The 22,412-nt window shown below is 39.5% G+C and overlaps 1 protein-coding gene across 4 annotated transcripts in view; it reads right to left on the reverse strand.

Annotated features, from left to right (window-relative positions):
• ZC4H2 (zinc finger C4H2-type containing) overlaps nt 1-14,379 on the reverse strand; it is a 39,073-nt gene extending 24,694 nt beyond the window's left edge. For all 4 annotated transcript variants that reach the window (XR_005214626.1, XR_005214627.1, XM_037822223.1 and 1 more), the window contains exon 1: nt 14,247-14,379. Coding sequence is in view for 2 of the 4 variants with exons in the window: in XM_037822223.1 (XP_037678151.1) it covers nt 14,247-14,299 (53 nt within the window). In the remaining 2 variants the exon portion in view is untranslated. The remainder of the gene's footprint in view (nt 1-14,246) is intronic.
• Nucleotides 14,380-22,412: the final 8,033 nt, after the last annotated feature.

Here is a 22,412-nt window from a genome sequence, read left to right on the forward strand (position 1 = left end):
TCCAGGATAGACCACATGTTGGGTCACAAAACAAGACTCAATAAATTTAAAAAGATTAAAAGTATGCAAGGCTTATCTGACCATACTGGAATGAAGCTGGAAATTAATAGGCAGAGAACTGTAAAATCCATGAATATATGGAAGTTAAATGACAGACTCTTAAACAATCAGTGGGTCAAAGAAGAAATTGCAAGGAAAATGAGTAAATATCTTGAGATGAATGAAAACGGGAACACAACATATCAAAACTTATGGGATGCAGCAAAGGCATTGCTGAGAGGGAAATTTATAGCCCTGAAGACTTAGATTAAAAAGGAAGACAGGGCTAAAATCAAAGATGTAACTGCACACCTGGAAGAACTAGAAAAAGAACAGCAAACTAACCTCAAAGCAAGCAGAAGGAAAGAAATAAAGACTAGAGCACAAATAAAATGAAATTGAGAATGTAGAAACAATTATCAAAAACAAAGATGCTTCTTTGAAAAGATCAATAAAATTGACAAACCCTTATCTTGCCTGACAAAGAAAAAAAAGAGAAGATGCAAATAAAACCAGAAATGAGAGGCAACATCATTGCTGACCCAAAAAAATAAAAAGGATCATAAAAGGATACTATGAACAAGTGTATGCCAAAAACTAGACAACCTAGGTGAAATGGACAAATTCCTAGAAACACATTGTGCCAATTTGGATGTATTATGTTCCCCCAAATGCCATTATCTTTGATGTAATCTTGTGTGGGCAGACCTATCAGTGTTAATTAGATTGTAATTCTTTGCACCCCACCCAACTGTGGGTGATGACTGTGATTGGATAATTTCCATGGAGGTGTTGGCCCACCCATTGGGTGGATCTGAATTAAATTACTGGCACACTATATAAGATGAGACAGAAAGAGCGAGCTTGCTACAGCCAAGAGGGACACTTTGAAGAAAGCACAGGAGCTGCAGATGAGAGAAAGTTTGAAGACAGCTGTTGAAAGCAGACTCTTGCTCCAGAGAAGCGAAGAGAGGACAAATACCCCAAGTGCAACTAAGAGTGACATTTTTGAGGAACTTCAGCCTAGAGAGGAACGTCCTGGGAGAAAGCCATTTTGAACCCAGAACTTTGGAGCAGACGCCAGCCACGTGCCTTCCCAGCTAACAGAGGTTTTCCAGACACCATTGGCCATCCCCCAGTGAAGGTACCCGATTGCTGACACTTTATGGCCTTAAGACTGTAACTGTGTAACCAAAGAAACCCCCTTTATAAAAGCCGATCCATTTCTGCTGTTTTGCATTCTGGCAGCATTAGCAAACTAGAACACACATGAACAACCTACAATTACTCTACAAGAAATAGAAAATCTCAACAGACCAAATTCAAGTAAAGAGATTGAATCAGTCATCCAAATCCTCCCAACAACAACAACAAAAAAAAAAAAACTAGGAAAAGATAGTTTCACAGGTGAATTAGACCAATTGTTCCAAGAAGAATTAATACCAATTCTGCTCAAACTCCTCTACCTAACTCATTCTACGAAGCCAGCATCAGTCTAATACCAAAGCCAGATAAAGACACAAGAAAAGAAAATTACAGATCAATTTCTCTCATAAATATAGATGTAAAAATCCTCAATAAAAATACTTGCAAATCAAATTCAACAGGATATCAAAAGAACTATACAACATGATCAAGTGGATTCATCCCAGGTAAGAAAGGGTGGTTCAACATAAGAAAATAAATTAATGTAATTCACTGCATTAACAAAAATAAGGGATGAGGCAATAGCCTCTTCAAGAACATCAACCAGATGCGTCCCCTTTTCCCATAATGTCAATATCCCTTTTCAACATGAACAAGTTAAGGTGGTCACTGCTTAGACATCCCTGAAGATTGGGAAAGTGATTAAACTAGAGGAAGGGGTAGCAACAGAAAAGACGGAGTTTAAGAAAGGATTATGCATACTGAATCTCTAGGGGTTTGGAATAGCTGGAAGGAAAGAATTAAAATGGTGGAACTGTAACTCATAGCATTCTTTGAAATTTGCTCTATAGCTACTTGTTAAATTGCAATTTGAAAGTTATCACCTTTTTGTATATATGTTATATATTACAATAAGGAAGTAACTGAGACTATGGTACAGTAACTCATAATATTTTTGGAAATTTCCAATATAACTACTTATTAAATCATTCTTTGAATGTTATTACCTTTTCGCATATGTTATATTTTACGATAAGGAAATAACTGAAACTGTGGAACTGTAACCCATAACATTCTTTGAAATATGCTAACTACTTGTTAAATTACACTTGGAAAGTTATCTCTTCTATGTATATATGTTATATTCCACAAGAAAAAATATGTTAAAAAAATAAAAGGGAAAAAACCTCATGATCACCTCAATTGATGCAGAAAAGTTATTTGACAAAATCCAGCATCCTTTCTTGATAAAAACATTTAGGAAAACAGGAATATAAGGAAATTTACTCAATATGATAAAGGACATATATGAAAAGTCCACAGCTAACATCATGCACAATGGTGAAAGACTAAAACCTTTCCCTCTAAGATCTGGAAAAGACAATGATGCCCACTGTCACCACTGTTATGCAACATAGTACTGGAAGTTCTAGCAGAGCTGTTAGGCAAGAAAAAAATAAAAGGAATCCATATTGGAAAGGAAGAAGTAAAATTTTCACTATAACATGATCCTATATAGAGAGAGTCCTGAAAAGTCTACAACAAAGCTACTAGAACTAATAAACAAATTCCTCAAAGTGTCAGGGTAAAAGATCAACATGCAAAAAATGAGTAGTGTTTCCGAATGCAGGAATGTGCAATCTCAGGAGGAAATCAAGGAACAAATTTCATTTACATTAGCAACTAAAAGAATCAAATATCTAGGAATAGATTTAACCAAAGAGGTAAAGGAATTGTATGGAGAAAACTGCAAAACATTGCTAAAAGAAATCAAAGAAGATCTATATATATATGCAAGGACATTCCATGTTTGTGGATTGGAAAACTAAGTATCATTAATACTTGAATTCTACCCAAAATGATTTACAGATTCAAAGCAATCCCAACTAAAATTCCAACAGCCTACTCTACGTAAATGGAAAAACCAATTATCAAATTTATTTGGAAGGTAACGGGCCCCAAATTGCCAAAATCATCTTGAAATGAATAACAAAGTTGGAGTGTTCCCATTTCCTGACTTTAAATCTTATTGCAAAGCTACAGTGGTCAGAACAGCATGGTACTGGCACAAGGATAGATATATAGACTAATGGAATCAAATTGAGAGTTCAGAAATAGACCCTCATGTCTATGGTCAATCGATTTTTGACACATTTGCCAAGTCCACTCAATTGGGAAAGAATAGTCTTTTCAACAAATAGTGCTGGGAGAACTGGCTATCCATATGCAAAAGAATGAAAGAGGACTCCTATCTCACACCATATACAAAAATTAACTCAAAATGGATCAAAGACCTTAATATAAGAGCCAGGACCACAAAACTGCTAAAAGAAAACGTAGGGAAGCATCTTCAAGATCTTGTGTAAGTCAATGGTTACAACCAAGCAACAAAATAAAAAAAAAGATAAATGGGCCCTCCTAAAAATTAAAAGCTTTTGGGTATCAAAAGACTTTGTCACAAAAGTGAGGAGACAACCTACTCAGTGGGGTAAAATATTTGGAAACTATATGTCCAAAAATGGTTTAATATCCAGAATATATAAAGAAATCCTACAACTCAACAATAAAAAGACAAATGACCAAATTTTAAAAATGGGCAAAAGACTTGAATAGATATTTCTGCAAAGAGGATATATGAATGGCTAAAAAGCACATGAAAAGATGCTCAACATTACTAGCTATTAGGGAAATGCAAATCAAAACCACAATGAGATATCATTTCACATCCACTAGAATGACTGATTAAAAAATTAAAAAAAATATATACATGGAGAGGATGTGGAGAAATAGGAGCACTCATTCATTGCTAGTTGGAATTGTGCAGCTGCCATGGAAGACAGATTGGCAATTCTTCAGAAAACTAAGTATAGAACTACCATATCACCTGGCAATCCCAGTACTAGGTATGTACCCAAAAGAATCAAAAGCAAGGACTCAAACAGATATTTTCACACTGATGTTCATAGCAGCATTATTTGCAATTGCCAAAAGATGGAAAACAACCGAACTGTCCATCAACCAATTAATGGATAAATAAAATGTGGTAAATTCATACAATGAAATATTATTCAGCTGTAAAAAGGAATGAAGTCCTGATACATGCAACAACTTGGGTGAACCTTGAAGACATTATCCAGAGTGAAATGATCCAGACAAAAAAGGACAAATATTGTCTGATCTTACTCATAGGACATGATTATAATAAGCAAACTCAGAGTTAGAATCTAGAATATAGGTTACCAGGGAATAGACTGGGGTAGAGAATAGGGAGCTGAATTATGTATGTGAATATGGATGAAAAGGAAAGTTTTCGATCATGTATGTTGCTAGAATGAAAATTAGAAGATAAAACATGGGACTGTATAAAAACCCTGTTGTGGATGGACTGGGCTTAACAGTACAAATATAAGAAAGTTATTTCATGAATTATAACAAACGTATGACACTAGTACAAGATGTTAATAATAGGATGGTATAAGGGAAAAATACACCAAACGTAAACTATGACTATAGCTAATAGTACCATTTTAATGTTCTTTCAATTGTAACAAAGGTAACACACTAATTCAAAGTGTCAACAAAGTGGGGGGTATATGGGAATATTGTATGCTTTAGATTACTTTTCTGTAAACATATAACTTTTTTAATTAAAAAATAATAATTAAAAACTTTGGCTAAGTGAGAGAAACCAGGCACAAAGTACTACATATTGTATGATTCCATTTATATAAAATGTAAACAAAAATAAATCTATAAAGACATAAATAGATTAATGGTGATGTAAGGAAAGGGAACAATAGAGGGATTAAGCGGTGACTGCTGAGGGGTGTGGGGTTTTCCTTTTTGGAGTAATGAAAATTCTAAAATTGTGGTGATGAATGCACAACTCTGAATATACTGAAAGTCATAGATTGTACCCTTTGTTTGGATTGTATGGTATGTGAATACATCTCACTAAAACTCCTTTAAAAATAGAACAATTATTAAAAGGTGCTATCATCAATTGTAACAAATGTTCCATATTAACAGAAGGTTTTGGTGGTGGGATGGTGATGGGACTCTTGTATTTTATATGATTGTCCTGTAAACTCACAACTCCTCTAATGAAAAAAAAACATTTTCTTAAAATCAGTTGGTCATACTTGTGTGGGTCAATTTCTGGGCTCTCAATTCTGTTTCATTGACCTATATGTCTGTCCCTTCACCAATACCACACATTCTTGACTACTGTAGCTATCCAATAAGTGTTCAGATCTGTATCTTAGTTTTCCAGGGCTGCTTTAACAAAGTATCATATAATTGGATGACTTAACAAAAGGAATTTATTGTCTTGCAGTTTGGAGTCTAGAAGTCCCAAATCAAGATCTTGGCAGGTCGTGCCTTCTCTGAAATTTGAGGTGTTCTGTTGGTTAATCTGGCAATGAATTTCTGCCTCTATCACATGGCAATCTGTCTCTTTCTGTCTCCTTCTGTGGGATGTACTTCCATGTCCAAATTTCCCTTGCTTATATGGACTCCAGTCATATTAGATTAAGACTCACACTGATTCAGTTTGGTCTCATCCTAACAAGACTTTCAAGTATCCCATTTACAAATGAGCACACCCAGAGGACTGAGGGTTAGGACTTAAGCATGTCTTTTGCAAGAAATGACTCCTTCTACTTTATTCTTAGTGTTCAAAATTATTTCAGTTATTCTAATTCTTTTGCCTTTCCATATAAATTTTAGAATAACCTTGCCTATATTTAAAAAAATTTGCAAGGATATTGACAGGAATTCCATTAAACTTTTATATCAATTTGTTATATTGATTCTTCCAACCTATGAATACAGCATGTTTCTCTATTTATTTAGCTCTTCCTCAATTTCTTTCATCATTAATTGTAGCTTTCAGCATAAAATCCCTACATATATTTTGTTAGATTTACACTTTTCTGATGTTTCTTTTGATGATTGTAAATGGTATTGTACTGTTAATTTTGTGTCCATGTGCTTATTGCTACTATATAGAAATACAATTGATTTTTGTATGTTGATTTTAATGCTGCAACTTTGTTGAACTCACATATTAGACCTAGGGGTTGTTTTTGTTTTGTTTTAGATTTCTTGGCATTTTCTACATAGACAATCATGAAATCTGCAAAAAGGAAGAGCTCTATTTTTTCCTTTTATCTGTATGCCTTCTATTGTTTTCTTGCCTAATTGCCTTGACTAGAACCTGTAGTACCATTTGAATAGCCATGGTAAGAGCATACATCCTTGCCTCACTCCTGATCTCAAAGGATAGCAATCATTCTTTCACAAGTATAATGCTAGTTGTAGGTTTATGTAGATGCTCTTTATCAAGTTGACAAAGTTCCCCTCTATTCCTAGTTTTCTGAGTTTTTATCATGAATGAGTGTTGGATTTTGTCAAATACTTTTTCTGCATCACTTGATATGATTGCATGATTTTTTCCTTCTTTACCCGGTTCATATGGCAGATAACATTGACTGATTTTCAAATATTGAGCCAGCCTTGCATCACTAGAATAAATTAAAGTTGGTCAGAATATATAATTCTTTGTGTATATTGCTGAATTTTACTTGCTAATATATTCCTAAAGAGTTTTGTGTCTACATTCATGTACTTTTCTCTTTTTTGTACTTTGTCCAGATTTGGTATCAGAGTAATAATAGCTTCATAAAACTGGATTGGAAAGTGTTCTTTACTCTTCTGTTTTCTGAAAGAGATGAAAAAGAATTAGTGTTAAGTCTTCATTAAACATTTGTTAGAATTCTCCAGTGAAACAATCTGGGACTGAGGATTTCTTTTTTGGGAGAATTCAAATTATGGATTCAATGTCCTTAATAGTTATACATCTATTCAAATTATCTATCTTATTTTGGGTGAATTGTGGTAGGTTGCTTTTTGAGGAATTTGCCCATTTCATCTAACTTGTAAAATTTACATGTGTAGAGTTGTTTATAGTAGTCCCTAATGTGACCATTTGGAGCTATGTACCCCAGAAATAGATGTTCTTAAATCTAATCCATTCCTGTAAGTGTGAACCCATTGTAAGTAGGACCTTTTGATGAGGTTACTTCAGTTAAGGTATGGCCCAACTCAATCAGGACTATTATCAGAGGTCTTTATAAGCAGAATGAAATTCAGACAGAAAGTCACAGGAAGCAAGAAGATTAAGGTCAATGGAAACTGGAAGAGAAGGGAGAGGCCAGGAGAAGACACCATGTGCATTGTCATGTGATAGAGGAGCCCATGACTAAGGATCACTGGCAACCAGTCCCAGAATGCCACAGTCTCTGGGATGGGTCTTCATCCTATTACTAGAGTCCTTCATAAGCAGAATAAAATTCAGACAGAAAGTCAGAGGGAGTAGCCAGAAACCAAACATCGACAGAACCTAGAAAAGAAGGGAGAGACCAGGAGACACCATTTGCCTTACCATGTATGGTGGTTTGAAGCTGTATGTACCCCAGAAAAACATTTTCTTAAATCTAATCCATTCCTGTGGTTGTGACCCCATTATAAATAGGATCTTTTGATAAGGCTACTTCAGTTAAAGTGTGACCCACCTCATTCACAATGGGTCTTAATCCTACTACTGGAGTCCTTTGTAAACAGAACAGAGAGAATAAAGAAGCCATTGAAGCAAGAAGCTAAATTCAACAAAACCCGGAAGAGAAGGGAAAGACCAGCAGATACCACCATGTGCCTTGCCATGCAACAGAGGAGGCAAGAATCACCAGCAGCCAGTCTTCAGGAAGAAAGGACTGCCTTGGTAATGCCTTGATTTGGACATTTTCATAGACTCTAAGCATGAGCGAAAAAATTCCCATTGTTAAAGTGAACCATTTCTTGGTAGTTGCTTTGAGCAGCCTAGCAATCTAAAACACCATATGACAAGCTAAGGGCCAAGGATCACCAGTAGCCAGTCCTAGAAGGCCACAATTTTCAGGGAGAAAGCATTGCCTTGATGATGCCTTGATTTGGGCTTTCTCTTTACCTCAAAACCATAAGCCAATTAATTCCCATTGTTTAAGCCAATACAATGCATGGTATTGGCTTGAGCAGCCATGGAAACTAAAACATATTTTGCTACCAGTAGAGTGGGGTGCTGCTATTGCAAAATACCAAAAATGTGGAAATGGTTTTGGAATTGGGTAATGCATAGAGGCTAGAAGAATTGTGAGGTGCTTGATAGAAAAGGCCTAGATCACTTTGAAGAGATTGTTAGTAGAAATACGGGCACTAAAGGTACAACTGATAAGGTTTTAAAAGGAAATGATGAATGCATTATTGGAAACTGGAGGAAAGGTAATCCTTGTTTTAATGTGGCAGAGAACTTGGCAAAACTGAGTTCTGATGTTGGATGGAAAGCAGAACTTGAAAGAGATGAACTTGGATGTTTAGCTGAGATTTCCAAGCTAAATGTGGAAGGTGCAACCTGGTTTCTCATTGCAGCTTACAGCAAAATGCAAGAGGAAAGGGATAAGTTGAGAACTGAACTCCTGGGCACAAAGAAACCAGGATGGTTTGGAAATTGATGGTTTGGAAAATTCTGAGTTTCTGGAAAGTGAATCCCCAGAGAACAGTGCTCCATGTGAGGGTTTAACTGAACATGGAACCAGGCAGCCATTTCAGGGGAAGTCAAAACTGGAAATGCAGTCATGCAGGAAAGATCTACTGTCGGATGATTTGGACCCCTGTGAACTACATGCAACGCCAACAAATTTTTTGAGAAATTTGAATGAGCAGAACCACTGCAGCCTGGACTGAAAGGGACAGGGAAGAGACAAACTGAAGGAAAAATGACATTAAGGCAGAAGCCGAGGTCTGGACTGAAGAGATCCCCATGGGCCAAGAGACCAACCCATGTGAATGAAAAGGGCACGTCTGCCCCATGCTTGAAGAGGGCAGGCCTTCTGCCCCATTGGTCAGGGAGAGTACTTCCACCCCAATGCTTGGAGATGATGAGGCCTGTGCCCTGGCATTCACAGGAAGTCTGACCACCACCCCAGTACACCCACACACAGCCCCAAAACACCACAGTCTTCATGGAGAAAACATTGCCTTGATTTGAGATTTCTCTTCACCTCAAAACCACAAGCAAATAAATTCCCATTGTTTAAGCTGACCCATTGCACTGCATTTACTTGAGCTGCCAAGGAAACTAAAACAGTTTATTATCCTTTTGACATCAGTGGGGTCTGCTGTGATATCTTCTGCCTCATTCCTGATATCAGTAATTTGTGACTTCTCTTTTTTCTTTCTCAGTCTTACTGTTTGTCAATTTTATTTTTTTTCAAATAATCAACTTTCTGTCTCATTGATTTTCTCTATTTTTTTTTTTCTGTTTCCAATTTCATTGATTTCTGCTGTTACGTTTACTATTTTCTTCCTTCTGTTTGTTTTGGGTTTATTTATTTATTTTTTTTTACTTTTTTTTTTAATATTCATTTTATTGAGATGTATTCACATACCACACAGTCATACAAAACCAAATAGTAGATTCGATTGTTCCCAGTACCATTACATAGTTGTACATTCATCACCTAAATCAATCCCTGACACCTTCATTACCACACACACAAAAGTAATAAGAATAATAATTAAAGTGAAAAAGAGCAATTAAAGTGAAAAAGAACAGTGGGTGCCTTTGTCTGTTTGTTTGTTTGTTTGTTTCCTTCCCCTATTTTTCTACTCGTCCATCCATAAACTAGACCAAGGGGAGTGTGGTCCCTATGGCTTTCCCAATCCCATTGTCACCCCTCATAAGGTACATTTTAATACAATTGTCTTCAAGATTCATGGGTTCTGGGTTGTAATTTGATAGTTTCAGGTATCCACCACCAGCTACCTGTTTTGGGTTTATTTTGCTCTTCTTTTTGTAATTTCTTGAAATGGGAGATTAAATTATTGATTTGAGACATCTCCTTTGTTCTAAATTAAGCATCTTATCTTTTTATATGCGGCCCACAAATTTTGACATGTTGTATTTTCATTTTCAATCAGTTAAATGTATTTTTTGCTTCCCTTGAGAATTCCTCTTTGACGCATTTATTATTTACTTAGAAATATACTATTTAGTGTCCAAGTTTTTACTGATTTTCCTGTTTTGTTTCTGATTTACTTCTTTCTAGTTTGATTCTACTGATATCAGAAAACACATGTTATATTTCAGTTTGTTGAGGTTTGTTTTCTGTCCAGGATATAGTCTATCTTGGTATATGTTCCATGGGCGCTTGGAAAGAAGTGTATTCTGTTGTGTGGAATGTTCTATTGTTCTATAAATGTCAAATTAGATCCTATTGGTTGATGGCGTTGTGGAATTCTTCTATAAAATCTATGTTGTATATATGTGTGTGTGTGTGTGTGTGTGTGTGTATATATATTCTTCCATAATACTCTTTTAAAACTTGCTGATTTTCTGCCTAGTTCTATCAGTTGTTATTAGAAATGTATTGAAGTCTCAAATCATAATTGTGGATTTGTCTATTTCTTCCTTCAGTTCTATAAGTTTTGCTTCATGTATTTTGTAGTTCTTTTTGATAGATACACAATTAGAATTACTGTCTTCTTAGTGGATTGATCCTTTTCTCACTATCTAATATCCCTCTCTGTATCTTCTAACTTTTTGCTTTGAATTTTACTTAATCTGATATTAATATATTCATTTCTGCTTTCCTTTGATTAATGTTTTCATGGTGTGCTGGTTTGAATCTGTTATGGACCCCACAAAAAGCCATGTTCTTTAATGCAATCATGTGGGGGCAGATCTATTGTGGGTGGGACCTTTTGATTAGGTTGTTTCCATGGAGATGTGACTCACCCAATTGAGGGTGGGGCCTTTTGATTAGATTATTTCCACGGGAGATGTCACCCCTCCCATTCAGGGTGGGTTTTGATTAGTTTACTGGAGTCCTTAAGAGAGCTCAGAGCTGACACAGACCCAGACACTTGGAGATGCAGAGAGAAAGACGTTTGGAGATGCTAAGCTAAGAAATGAAGCCCAGTATTTGCCCTGGAGAAGCTAAGTGAGAACCCACAGACAATTAAAGAGAAAGCCACTGGAATCAGAAGCTGAAAGCAATGCAATCCAGGAGCAAAGAACCAGCAGACGTCAGCCATGTGCCTTCCCAGCTGGGAAGGCACGTAGCTGCTGACTTCTGGCCCCGGGTTGTGTTTCAGCTCCTCTCTCAGCTCCTGTGCATCCTTAGCTTAGCATCTGCAAACATCCTTCTGTTAACAACTCCAAACATCTCTAAGTGTCTCCAAGCATCAGCAGCATCTCTTGGGGAGTTTTGTCTTCTCTGCTCTCTGTATGAGCTCCCTTTAAAGGACTCCAATAAACTAATCAAGACCTACCCTGAATAGGTGGGGTCAAATCTCCATGGAAACATTCAATCAAGAGGTCACACCCTAATGAGAAAGAGTAAGAAATCTGCCCCCCACAAGACTGCATTAAAGAATGTGGCTTTTTCTGGGGGACACAATATATACAAACCAGCATATTGTGTTTTTTGTTTCTAAAATTTCCATTTGGTCCCTCTTTGTTTTATATTTCTTTCTGAAACTTTCTATTTATTTGTTATGGATTGAATCATGTCCCCCACAAAGACATATTGGATTAAGGCCCACCCTGATTCAATTAAGCCACATCTTAGCTAGTAACATCTTCAAAGATCGTATTTACAAATGGTTTAACATTCACCAGGCCAAGGGTTAGGACTTGAACATGTCTTTGTGGGGGACATGATTCAATCCATAACACACTAAGATGACACAAACATTAGAATTATCTGACAAAGATTTTGAAACAGCCATCTAAAAATACTTCAATGAGCAATTACAAAATACTTGAAACAAATGAAAAAAATAGAAAAATCTTAACAAATATAAGCAGAGGAAATTTGGACACAGTAGAAAGAGAAAGAGACAGAAGGAGCTAGATGCCCATGTGTCAGAAGTAGAGACTGAATTGTGGATTGCTGAGAAGCCACACCAGATCACTACAGACTTCAGAGAAAGCATGATCCTGGCAACATCTTGACTTCACCCTCTAAAACTGTGAGACAACACATTCCTGTTGTTTAAACCCACCAGTCTGTGGTATTTGTTATAGCTGCTCTGCAAACTACAACAGCATCTCTTTTCTCTTTCAAGTTGAGATATTCCTGGCTCTTGGTATGATGGGTGATTTTCAATTGACACCTAACCATTTGGGGTATTATGTTATGACATTCTGGACCTTAATTAAATCTTATGTTTTCCCATGCTTCCTCTGGTACTCTCATGGCAGGAAAGGGAGTATGCTACCCCCTTATTACCAGGTGGAGGCAGAAGTCCAGGTTCTCCACTGGGCCTCTGCTTGATATTCTAGTGGGGGTGGGGGTTCTTCTTGCTACTGCTAGGTGGGAATGAGAGTTCAACCTCCACTCCAGGCCACCACATCCCACCCCAGCTGGTAGGGGGAGGAACAGCTGATTGCCATGGGTGAGAGTAGAAAACAGGGCTCCACTCTAAGGAGGAAGGGGTATCTTTACATCAGGGATGAAATTCCCTGCTCCCAACTCATCCTTATATAAAGGGTGTGAGGGGGAGGGAGTGGAGGAGAGGATCCTTTAAAGCCTGGGGAGAGTGAAAGTCTAGTTTTTTTACTTGCATGCCTAAGCTTCTTATTAGCTGCATTGTTATTCTGACAGCTGGTTCTCTGCTGCACCAAAGTGTCTTACTTCCTATCTCCTGACGGTTTGGCAGGAAAAAAAAAATGCAGCACACACCCCTTCCATGTCAGATGTGGCATTTTAAAGCTGTGTGACTCTGGGTGAGTCACTTAATGTTTCTGAGGTTCCATTTTCCCAACTGTAAAGGAAGAATAAGAAACCACACCTCTCCAGACTCCTGCTGAAATGAAGGTAGATCAGTTGGCCCAGCGCACCAGGGTCTCAATAAATAATAGTTCTCTTGCTTTTCCTTCCCTCCAAAGAGAAGGAATCCCTCCAGAGGAAGAAGGAACCATGGTGCTTCCCACCCACACCCACTCCTGCCCCCTCCCACATATAGGTCTCATTCAGGCATTTCAAGGGTTAAATCTCATGGTCAAAGTCTTGTTTCTTAAAGGGACACACTTGGCATCCTGCCTCCCCCTTTGCCACCCTAGGTTCCTGTAAAATACACCTAGGCCATCCTAAGAATGAGGGTAAGAGTTGCGGCGGGGGCTCGGACAACGGAGGGTAGGTGAAGGCAGGCCTGGAGTCTGGCAGGCGCTGTTACGTTATGAGTAAGGACAAGTCCGCGCCAAAGGAGCTCCTGGGGCAACAGGGCCTAGGACACTGGCAACTCCCACTTCTCCAGCCTGCCCTTCACCTCCCTCGGGCGCCTCAGAGCAGCTGCCTCCGACCACTGGCGTGGCGACAGCTTCCCCAGCCCCCATCGCCTCCATTCCCGCTTTCCGAGGGTGGGGTAGGAGAGGGAAAAAGTGCTGAGTGAGTGAAAGCAAAACACACGCGTGCGTGAGGGCGTGCGGCGTCCCCAGAACCCCGGCAACCAGGATTCCTCTGCACACCCAGCCCCGCAGCCCCACTATCAGCCCGGACGCGCTAGACTCAGCTCTCAAAGGGCTCTCTGGAGCCCCAGGTCCTGAAGTTGAATGGGAGACTGAAAATAAAAATCTCGACTCGAAAACAGCAAAGAGCCAAAGATATCTTGTAGCCAACAAGGACTTTTAAGAAATGAGTCCACGAATGCCGCTACCACCACTCACCTACCCCCACCAACACAAAAGAAAAAAAAAAAAAACGCTGTCTTGGAACCAGCCCCGTGTGTGCGTTTTCTCATCCAAATCTGGCCTGAGGTGTCCGTCTCTCTCGCTCTCTTCCTCCCTCCATTCTCGCCTCACCTTGAAGTCTGGGATGAATGGTCCCCTTTCCTATTCTCCTCCACAGCAAGTAGCCCAACAATAGATACTTTACAATAGGTAACTCAACACCCTCCCGCAGCGAGGAATTCGGGGCGGGGGGCGGGGCGCAGAGGGAGGCCTGGGGGACGCTGCAACTTACCTGATTTCTTTAATGCTTTCCAGTTTGCACATGATTTCTTGCTCATCAGCCATGCTTTTCACTCCCAATTTCACTTCCCGAGAAGTGTACAAAAACACCAGCTAAGGGATACAATAGACAATGTAACCACCCCCTCCGGGCATGCGGCTCTGAGCCTGTGCGGAGGAGCTTGGCGAAAACTTGGGAGCTGTAGTCCTCAGCTCTAGGGCGAGCCAGGCAGCCCAGGGGACTGCAGCACTACAACTCCCAGAAGGCCAAGCGAGACATGCCTGCTTCTCTTCCTACAGCCGCACTTCAAATCAATTTGTCACAGATAATTATGTCAAAGGTTGTGAGGAGTGCAAGGGAATGGGGTTATTAGTCTGGCCTGTGCGTGAAAAGAAAAAGAAAAAAAAAATACTCCAGAAGGCAACTGGGAGATAAGAGACGCACCCATTCACATCTTTCCGGGGGCCCTCATGCTTAATCACCTCCCAAAAAGGTTAGCCAAAGTCACTAATTAATCCATGCCTTGGGGCTAGAGAGAAAGCCTGCAAGGAAATTAGCTTTTCATCTGATGAGTGTTCCTCTTGCTGCTGCCTTTGGGCATTCATAAGAGGGTGGGGAAGAGGAGGGGAAGAGGAGGGGAAGAGGAGGGAGGGAGGAGGGAGGGAGGAGGGGGGAGGGAGGAGGGAGGAGGGAGGAGGGGGCTGCAAAAGCTTGGGGAAGCAGAAGGAACCTCGTTCCTTCTAGCCACCTTTCCACTCAACAAACATTTACTGAGCACAGACTTTGCCAGTCAATGAGGGAGGTATTGAAGGAGGCTCTGTGTTGGGCAATGATAAATAAAACCTAGCCTTGCCTTTGAAGAATTGGAAAGATGGAAGTGTAACACATTACAGTGCAGCGTGGTGTCATATTACAGAACTAGATAAGGGGTAGCTTGAACAAAGAGTATGTAAGTAAGCCTCAAAAGGTGACTGAGAATTTGCCAGACCATTGGGGAAGATGGGCTTTTCAGGAGTGGGCACAGCACATACAAATATGTGGAGGTATGAGAAAAGACAAGACCAAGTGTGTCTGAAACATAAGGTTCATATATAGGGTGTGGGGGTAGAAGAGAAAAGTAGATATATCTAGAAAAAGTAAGTTGGAGCCTGATTGTGAAAAGACCTTGAATGACAGACTAAAGAGTTTGGAGGTAATCCTAACAGGCACACGTTCATCCAACACACCTTTATTAAGTGCTTGCTGTGCACCAAGTAATGTGGAATTACTTTATGTTTCAAAGTACAGGAGTGATAAGGTTGGAGGGGTGAACGGAGGCAAAGTTGAAAATTAAAGGAGATGAAAACCGGTAGAAACAGTTACTCAGAAAGCACAGACACACATATGGAGCTGGACTTTGGACAAAGGGAGGACCTGACTCACTCCCAAACTAAGGGTGAGACAGACCCCTCTCTGATTGAGCTTGTCCCTTCTTTTTCTGGGCCTCAGTTTCCTCATCTGTAAAATGGACCTAATAAGCCCTATCTGAAAGGTTTATTGTGAAGATTCAATGAAATCATTCCCATGATGGTGCTGAATACTGTAATGAATACTGTATTTTGTAGGAGCTTGAGAAAAGTTTGTGGAACATAAATCTCAAGCCATTTTGAATGTGCACATTGATTTTAAGAGTTTTCAGGGAAGAATTGAAGCCCTTTTCTTCCTTGGATCCCAGATACAATAACTTTCACAACCAGGAAATTTTCCCCAGTGTCTAGCTTAATGTTTTCCTGATGGTTTTGAGGGTTCCAATCTTGCAGTGCCACTAGCTGTCATCTGAAGACCAGTGAGTTGGTTGGTCACAAAGACTGTGCATACTGAGTGGTCCTATGATAGTATTTGGAGCCAAAAACTGGCCCCAGCCCTGACCCATAAGAAGAGGGGGAAGGGAACAAACCCATGTAAGTGCCTGGTATATACCAGCTACTATGCTGGGGGCTGTATACAGACCCTCATTTCATTCTCAAACCCCTGTGAAGGAGTTAAGAAGATTTATCCCATTTTATAAGGAAGAAAATTGACTCAGGTCAGAAGATTGGCTTGGCCAAGACTACCTGGTAAGTTACAAAGCCAGAGCCTGGACCCAGGTTGGATCAAATTACTTGCAGCTTATTGAAGGGAATGTGTATTAAAAATATGGAGACCAAAAATAAAATGGGGTCCTGGATGTATATATTTATGTCAATATAATAATAAACATTTGCTTTACAAATGTGATTTAATGCTGGTTTGGGGAAAAGTAGAGGCTGTGTATAGGAATATGTGGGAAACAGTTTAGGAAATGCCTTTGAGGTTTTAAAACTAATGTCATGCCATGCCCTAACCAACAGTAGTCCTGAAATATCTAGGTCCCTATCTGAGATTCCACAAAAGTTTTACTCATTGTGTTTATCTCTCAGAAACTTACATCCACCAGAGTGTTTCTATGCCAGACAAGGCCTAAAACCCAGAGGCAACAGCCTCTTTAAGAACAACAATCAGATGCAGCTCCCTTCCATAATGTTGACACCTCTTTTCAATATGAACAAATTAGGGTGGTCTCTGCCTAGACACCCCTGAAGATCAAGAAAGTGATTAAACAAGAGGAAGGGGTAGCAACAAACAAGGTAGGATTTAACAAAGGATTATGAATATTGAATCTTTATATGAATATTTTTTGGATGCTAGGGTATTAGAATAGCTAGAAGGAAATAACTGAAAAGGTGGAACATAACATTCTTTGAAATTTGCTCTATAGCTACTGGTTAAATTGTACTTTGAAAGTTATCACCTTTCTGTATATATCTTATATTTCATGATAAGGAAAGAACTGAAACTGTGGAACTGTAACCCATAACATTCTTTGAAATTACCTACATAACTAGTTGCTAAATTGTACTTTGAAAGGTATCACCTTTCTGTATATATGTTATATATTACAGTAAAGAAATAACTGAAATTGTGGAACTGTAACCCATAACATTCTTTGAAATTTGCCCTCTAACTACTTGTTAAATCATACTTTTAAAGTTATCACTGTTATGTATATATGTTAAATTTCACAATAAAAAATGTATAAAGAAAAAGACACATAGCAGAGGATGCACATGGTAACAGCATCGGGAGATAGTGCTCCAAAAAGTAGTCTGGAAAATAGAAAGCAATTTATTAATGCCAGGGGACTTTTTAGTCTTTACCAGTGTGATTACACCATTCTTTTCCCTAGTCTTCTAACTCTAAGAGGCTGAAGATGGGTAATAAAGACCTGGTAAAGTTCTGCTGGGAATAGTGGAGAAAACCCTAGGTTTAGGTTCAGTTCCAGCTCTGCCTCTTACCTGTAAGAATTTGAGAGGTCATTATAAGCCTCTGTGTGTTTCATCTTCTTATGTGAATGATGGGGTCAAATTAGATATATTTTTAAAATCCACCATGAAATGCATAAATCTTAATAAGCTCTTAAAACAGCTATTGGAAATAGTCAAGTTTTTAAAAGATTTTAAAGAAAATGAACGTTTTAGGCAAAATCTTACCTTCACTTGAAATAGCACTAGCTTCATTGCCTTGTCACCTTCAGCAACACTGACTTTTTTATTATTTTTATTTCTCCATGACTTTGAGCATGCTGTTCCCTCTTCCAGTTGGAATGCCACTTCCTGAGCAAAGTCTGTCAAGCTCAAAAATCAAGGGAATCCTTCCGTTAAAGTTAAGGTGCCCCTTGTTGGTTGGTACTTATGCAGTATTTTCTTTAGAACTTTGTTGAAGCAATTACCAGATGGTTATTGTGCCAGTTCCCAAAATGCCATTATCTTTGATGCAATCTTGTGTGGGCAGACATATTTAGAGTTGATTAGATTGTAATTCTTTGATTGAGTGCTTCCATGGAGATGGGACCAACCCAACTGTAGGTGATAACTCTGATTAGATAATTTCCATGGAGGTGTGGCCCCACCCATTCAGCATGGGCCTTGATTAGTTTACTAGAGCACTATAGAAGCTCAGACAGAAGGAGCGAGCGAGCATGCTACAGCCAAGAGGGACACTTTGAAGAACGCACAGGAGCTGAGAGAGAAGCTGCAGCTTACAGAGACATTTTGGAGACGGCCTTTGAAAGCCAACTTTTGCTCTGGAGAAGCTATGAGAGGACAAATGCCCCCAAGAGCAACTAAGAGTGATATTTTTGAGGAACTGCAGCTTAGAGAGGAACGTCCTGGAAGAAAGCCATTTTGAAACCAGAACTATGGAGCAGATGCCAGCCACGTGCCTTCCCAGCTAAACAGAGGTTTTCCGGATACCATTGGCCATCCTCCAGTGAAGGTACCTGATTGTTGATGCATTACCTTGGACACTTTATGGCCTTAAGACTGTAACTGTGTAACCAAATAAACCTCCTTTTATAAAAGCCAATCCATTTCTGGTGTTTTGCATCCCCACAGCATTAGCAAACCAGAACAGTTGTATAACTTTCAGAATTAAGACTATTTTTAATAGCCAATTGATGCATGTATTGAACAAACTTAACAGAGCTTACTCTGTGACATATTGTTCTGTGTTAGGAAACAATTCCCAGTTACTTTAAACACATTACTATATAGTTCTAAAACTCAGGGCAAAGACTTTTAACTTGCATAAGCAGTCAAGTCAGTTATGATACATAAAGTTTGAAAAAAATCTGATCACTTCCAGACAGTGTCCTGATCAACCTCTAGTGTGACATATTTCTGATTTAAAGCTTTGATGTAACGTCAAAGTTCATGTGCACTGAAATTCCTGCTCAACGCAGGCATTGTTTTTCACTTTTGCTGCTACTGAAACACTTTCAGTATTTTTCTTTCCTGTTACTGGCTGTAACGCATTGCTGGGCCCACGTTCTGCATCTACTATCTTGTTATCAGGATAATCTTACTTCTTTACCCAGAAAGAAAAAAAAACACAAGGATCATTTAAAAACTACTTTTATTCCTCAAAAACTTAAACATAGAATTAACATATGACCACATGAGCCCACTTTTAGGTATATACCCCAAAGAACTGAAAACAGGGAATCTGCACCAATGTTCATAGCAGCATTATTCACAACAGTCAAAAGGTGGAAACAACCCAAGTGTCCACTGAGAGATGAATGGATAAACAAAATGTGGTATATTCATACATACAATGGAATATTATTCTGCCATAAAAATGATTGATGCTCTGATGCATACTGTAACATGGATAGCCTTGAAAACACGGTGAGTGAAATAAGCCAGACACAAAAGGATGAATACTGTATGATTCCATTTTTATGAAATATCTGGAATAGACAATTCCATAGAGACGAAGTAGATTACACATTACCAGGGGCTGGAAGGAGGAAGAATGGGCAGTTATTGCATTATGGGTATCAAGTTTCTATTTGGGGTAATGAAAGAGTTTTGGAAATGGTAGTGATGGTTGCACAACAGTGTGAATGTAATTAATGGTACTGAATTATATACTTAAAAATAGTTAGAGTGGAAAATTTCGTTATATATAGTTTACCACAATAAAAATAAAGAATAAAAATCATTAAATGTATAAATGGGTTTACAGTCTGATTTTCAAAGTAATTTGGCAAATGTCTTCTCTTTCAAGCCTCACCACAATTGCATTTCACAGATAAAGAAAGTAAGGCCAAGAAAGGCAAAGGACTTATCCAAGTTACCTAACCAAGGTTGCATAGAGCCAGGACTCCTAACTCATGAACCTATCTTCTTCCCATGGCCCCACATGACTTGTATCAAGTTGTTCCTGCTCCATGGAATCTGAATGTCTCTGTTACTTCAGCTGGAGAATTCACTCCAGGTTCACTCTGAGCCTGCAGAAGGCCCAGCATATTCTGTACTCCCAAGTCATGGACATTAAAGGGAGATGTCAGAAATGTCAATTAATCTATGAAAAGGGAACTTGGGAGCCCCTGAAGCTTGGAAGAGGGTTTGGGCTGTTTGTAACAATTAAGGTGTCAAGTCAAGGAAAGGGTCCATAAGCCTCTTATATTCTGTATAGTTTGAGTTCTCTATGGAAACAGAACCAACAGGAGATATCTGTAAATATGAGATTTTATAAAAGTGTCTCATACAACTGTGGGGATGAATAAGTCAAAATTCTGTAGGGCAGGATGCACCCGTCCGAATTCCATAGAGCAGGATGCATGAGTCCAAATTGCATAAGGGCAGGCAGTGAACTGGCAACTCCGATGAAGGTGTTGGACAAATTCCTGAGGAGACACTGGCTAGACAAAGAAGAACTGAAGGTTCTTTCTCTTCTACCTTAAAAGTCTTCAACTGATTGGATTAAATCCAGCTGATTTAATTCCCTCATTGTGTAAGACATGCCCTTTGGTGATGTAATCAGTGAAGATGCAGTCAACTGACTGATGGTTTAATAAACCAGCCTTCTGGTTTATTAACCTGCCACTAATGTCCCTGTAGTAATGGTTAGGCCAGTGCATGCTTGATCAGAAACCTGGCCACCATCACCTGGCCAAGTTGACACATGAACCTAACCATCAAAGTTCACCCCTTGAAAACTTAGCAGCTATACACCACACCTTAAACCACATTTAATCTCTAAATAGAACACAATAACAGACATTTGTTTCACCTAACAATACTCAGCTGTCCTGCATTCAACTGGAAATGCTCTACATCTGTCCAGGATAGGGTGCAAGTCCTTAGGTAACATTTACTCTTAAACTCAATATCCTATAACTTAAGTACTATGAAATGAACAATACGAATTATGTCATACAATAAGGAGATATGATAGAGAAGGAAACAAAGATATTTGCTTTATGGACAAGTACAAACATACTCATAACAAGACAAGGAGGAAATATTGATGCCATCATAGTCCTCATTTCTGTACTGGTCATGTGGTCATAGTTCATATTTATCACTACCTTCTTCCACTACCTATTCCATCTTCCCTTTACCCTCAGCAAGTACTTCAGCCATCCATGGTTCTTTGCCTAGGGGGGTGTGGGGTGACCCAAACCTTCATGCCTGAAGTTTCTGGGCCACTGGTAGGCCTGCCTGGATTGGGTTGTTGCAGTTTTCCATTGACTTTAAGCACAGAGCATGGTAGTACTAAAGGACACCCTAGGGGATCTCCTGTTTTCCAGGAAACTCTTCTTTACCTCCATTGTGTAGTTGAAGTGCTATTTCCCCTTGATAGTCAGGATCAATCACCCCATCCAGTACAATAATCCCCTTGTTGTCTGTTGATTCAGAGGTATGATAAGTTCAAAGTGGCCAGGTGGCAGTCTTATCTTCCAGTTCAATGGAATTATTGTTGTATCACCTGGTGGGAGCACTCCTCCTTTTGGAACTAAGACTTGTAGACCAGCAGAGCTTAAGCTTGCAGGGACAGGAAGCAAAAATTTTCCTAGGAGTGATAGTGAGTGTTGCCACTCCCATTTCCACTCCTTTGATCCTGGGACCTGTGAATCCTGGCTATGGGAGAAACAGCACCATAGAGTGGACGCTGATTTAGAGCAAACTCAGCCTCCTGGAGAATACTGCCCCAGCCCTGCAAGGTGTGGCCACCTAGTTGGCACCAAAACTGAGACTTCAAAAGGCCATTTACCATTCTATCAACCCAGCTGCCTCTGGATGTTGGGGAACATGGTAAGACCAGAGAATTCCATGAGCATTTGTCCATCCCCTCACTTCATTTGCTGTGAAGTGGGTTCGTTGGTCAGTAGCAATGCTATGTGGAATACCATGATGGTGGATAAGGCACTCTGTAAGTCCACAGAGGGTGGTTCTGGAAGAAGCATTGTGTGCAGGGAAGGCAAACCCATATCCAGAGTATATGTCTATTCCAGTTAGAACAAATCACTGCCTTTTCCATGATGGAAGTGGTCCAATGTAATCAACCTGCCACCAGGTAGCAGGTTGACCCCCTCAGGGAATGGTGCCATATTGGGGACTGAGTGTAGGTCTCTGCTACTGGCAGATTGGGCACTCAGCAGTGGCTGTAGCCAGGTCAGCCTTGGGGAGTGGAAGTCCATGTTGCTGAGCCCATGCATAACCTCCATCCTTCCCACCATGACCACGTTGTTCATGAGCCCATTGGGCAATGACAGGAGTGGCTGGGGAAAGAGGCTGACTGGTATCCACAGAACAGGTCACCTCATCCACT

The sequence above is a fragment of the Choloepus didactylus genome, chromosome X (genome assembly GCF_015220235.1).
Source record: "Choloepus didactylus isolate mChoDid1 chromosome X, mChoDid1.pri, whole genome shotgun sequence".
Lineage (NCBI taxonomy): Eukaryota > Metazoa > Chordata > Mammalia > Pilosa > Megalonychidae > Choloepus > Choloepus didactylus.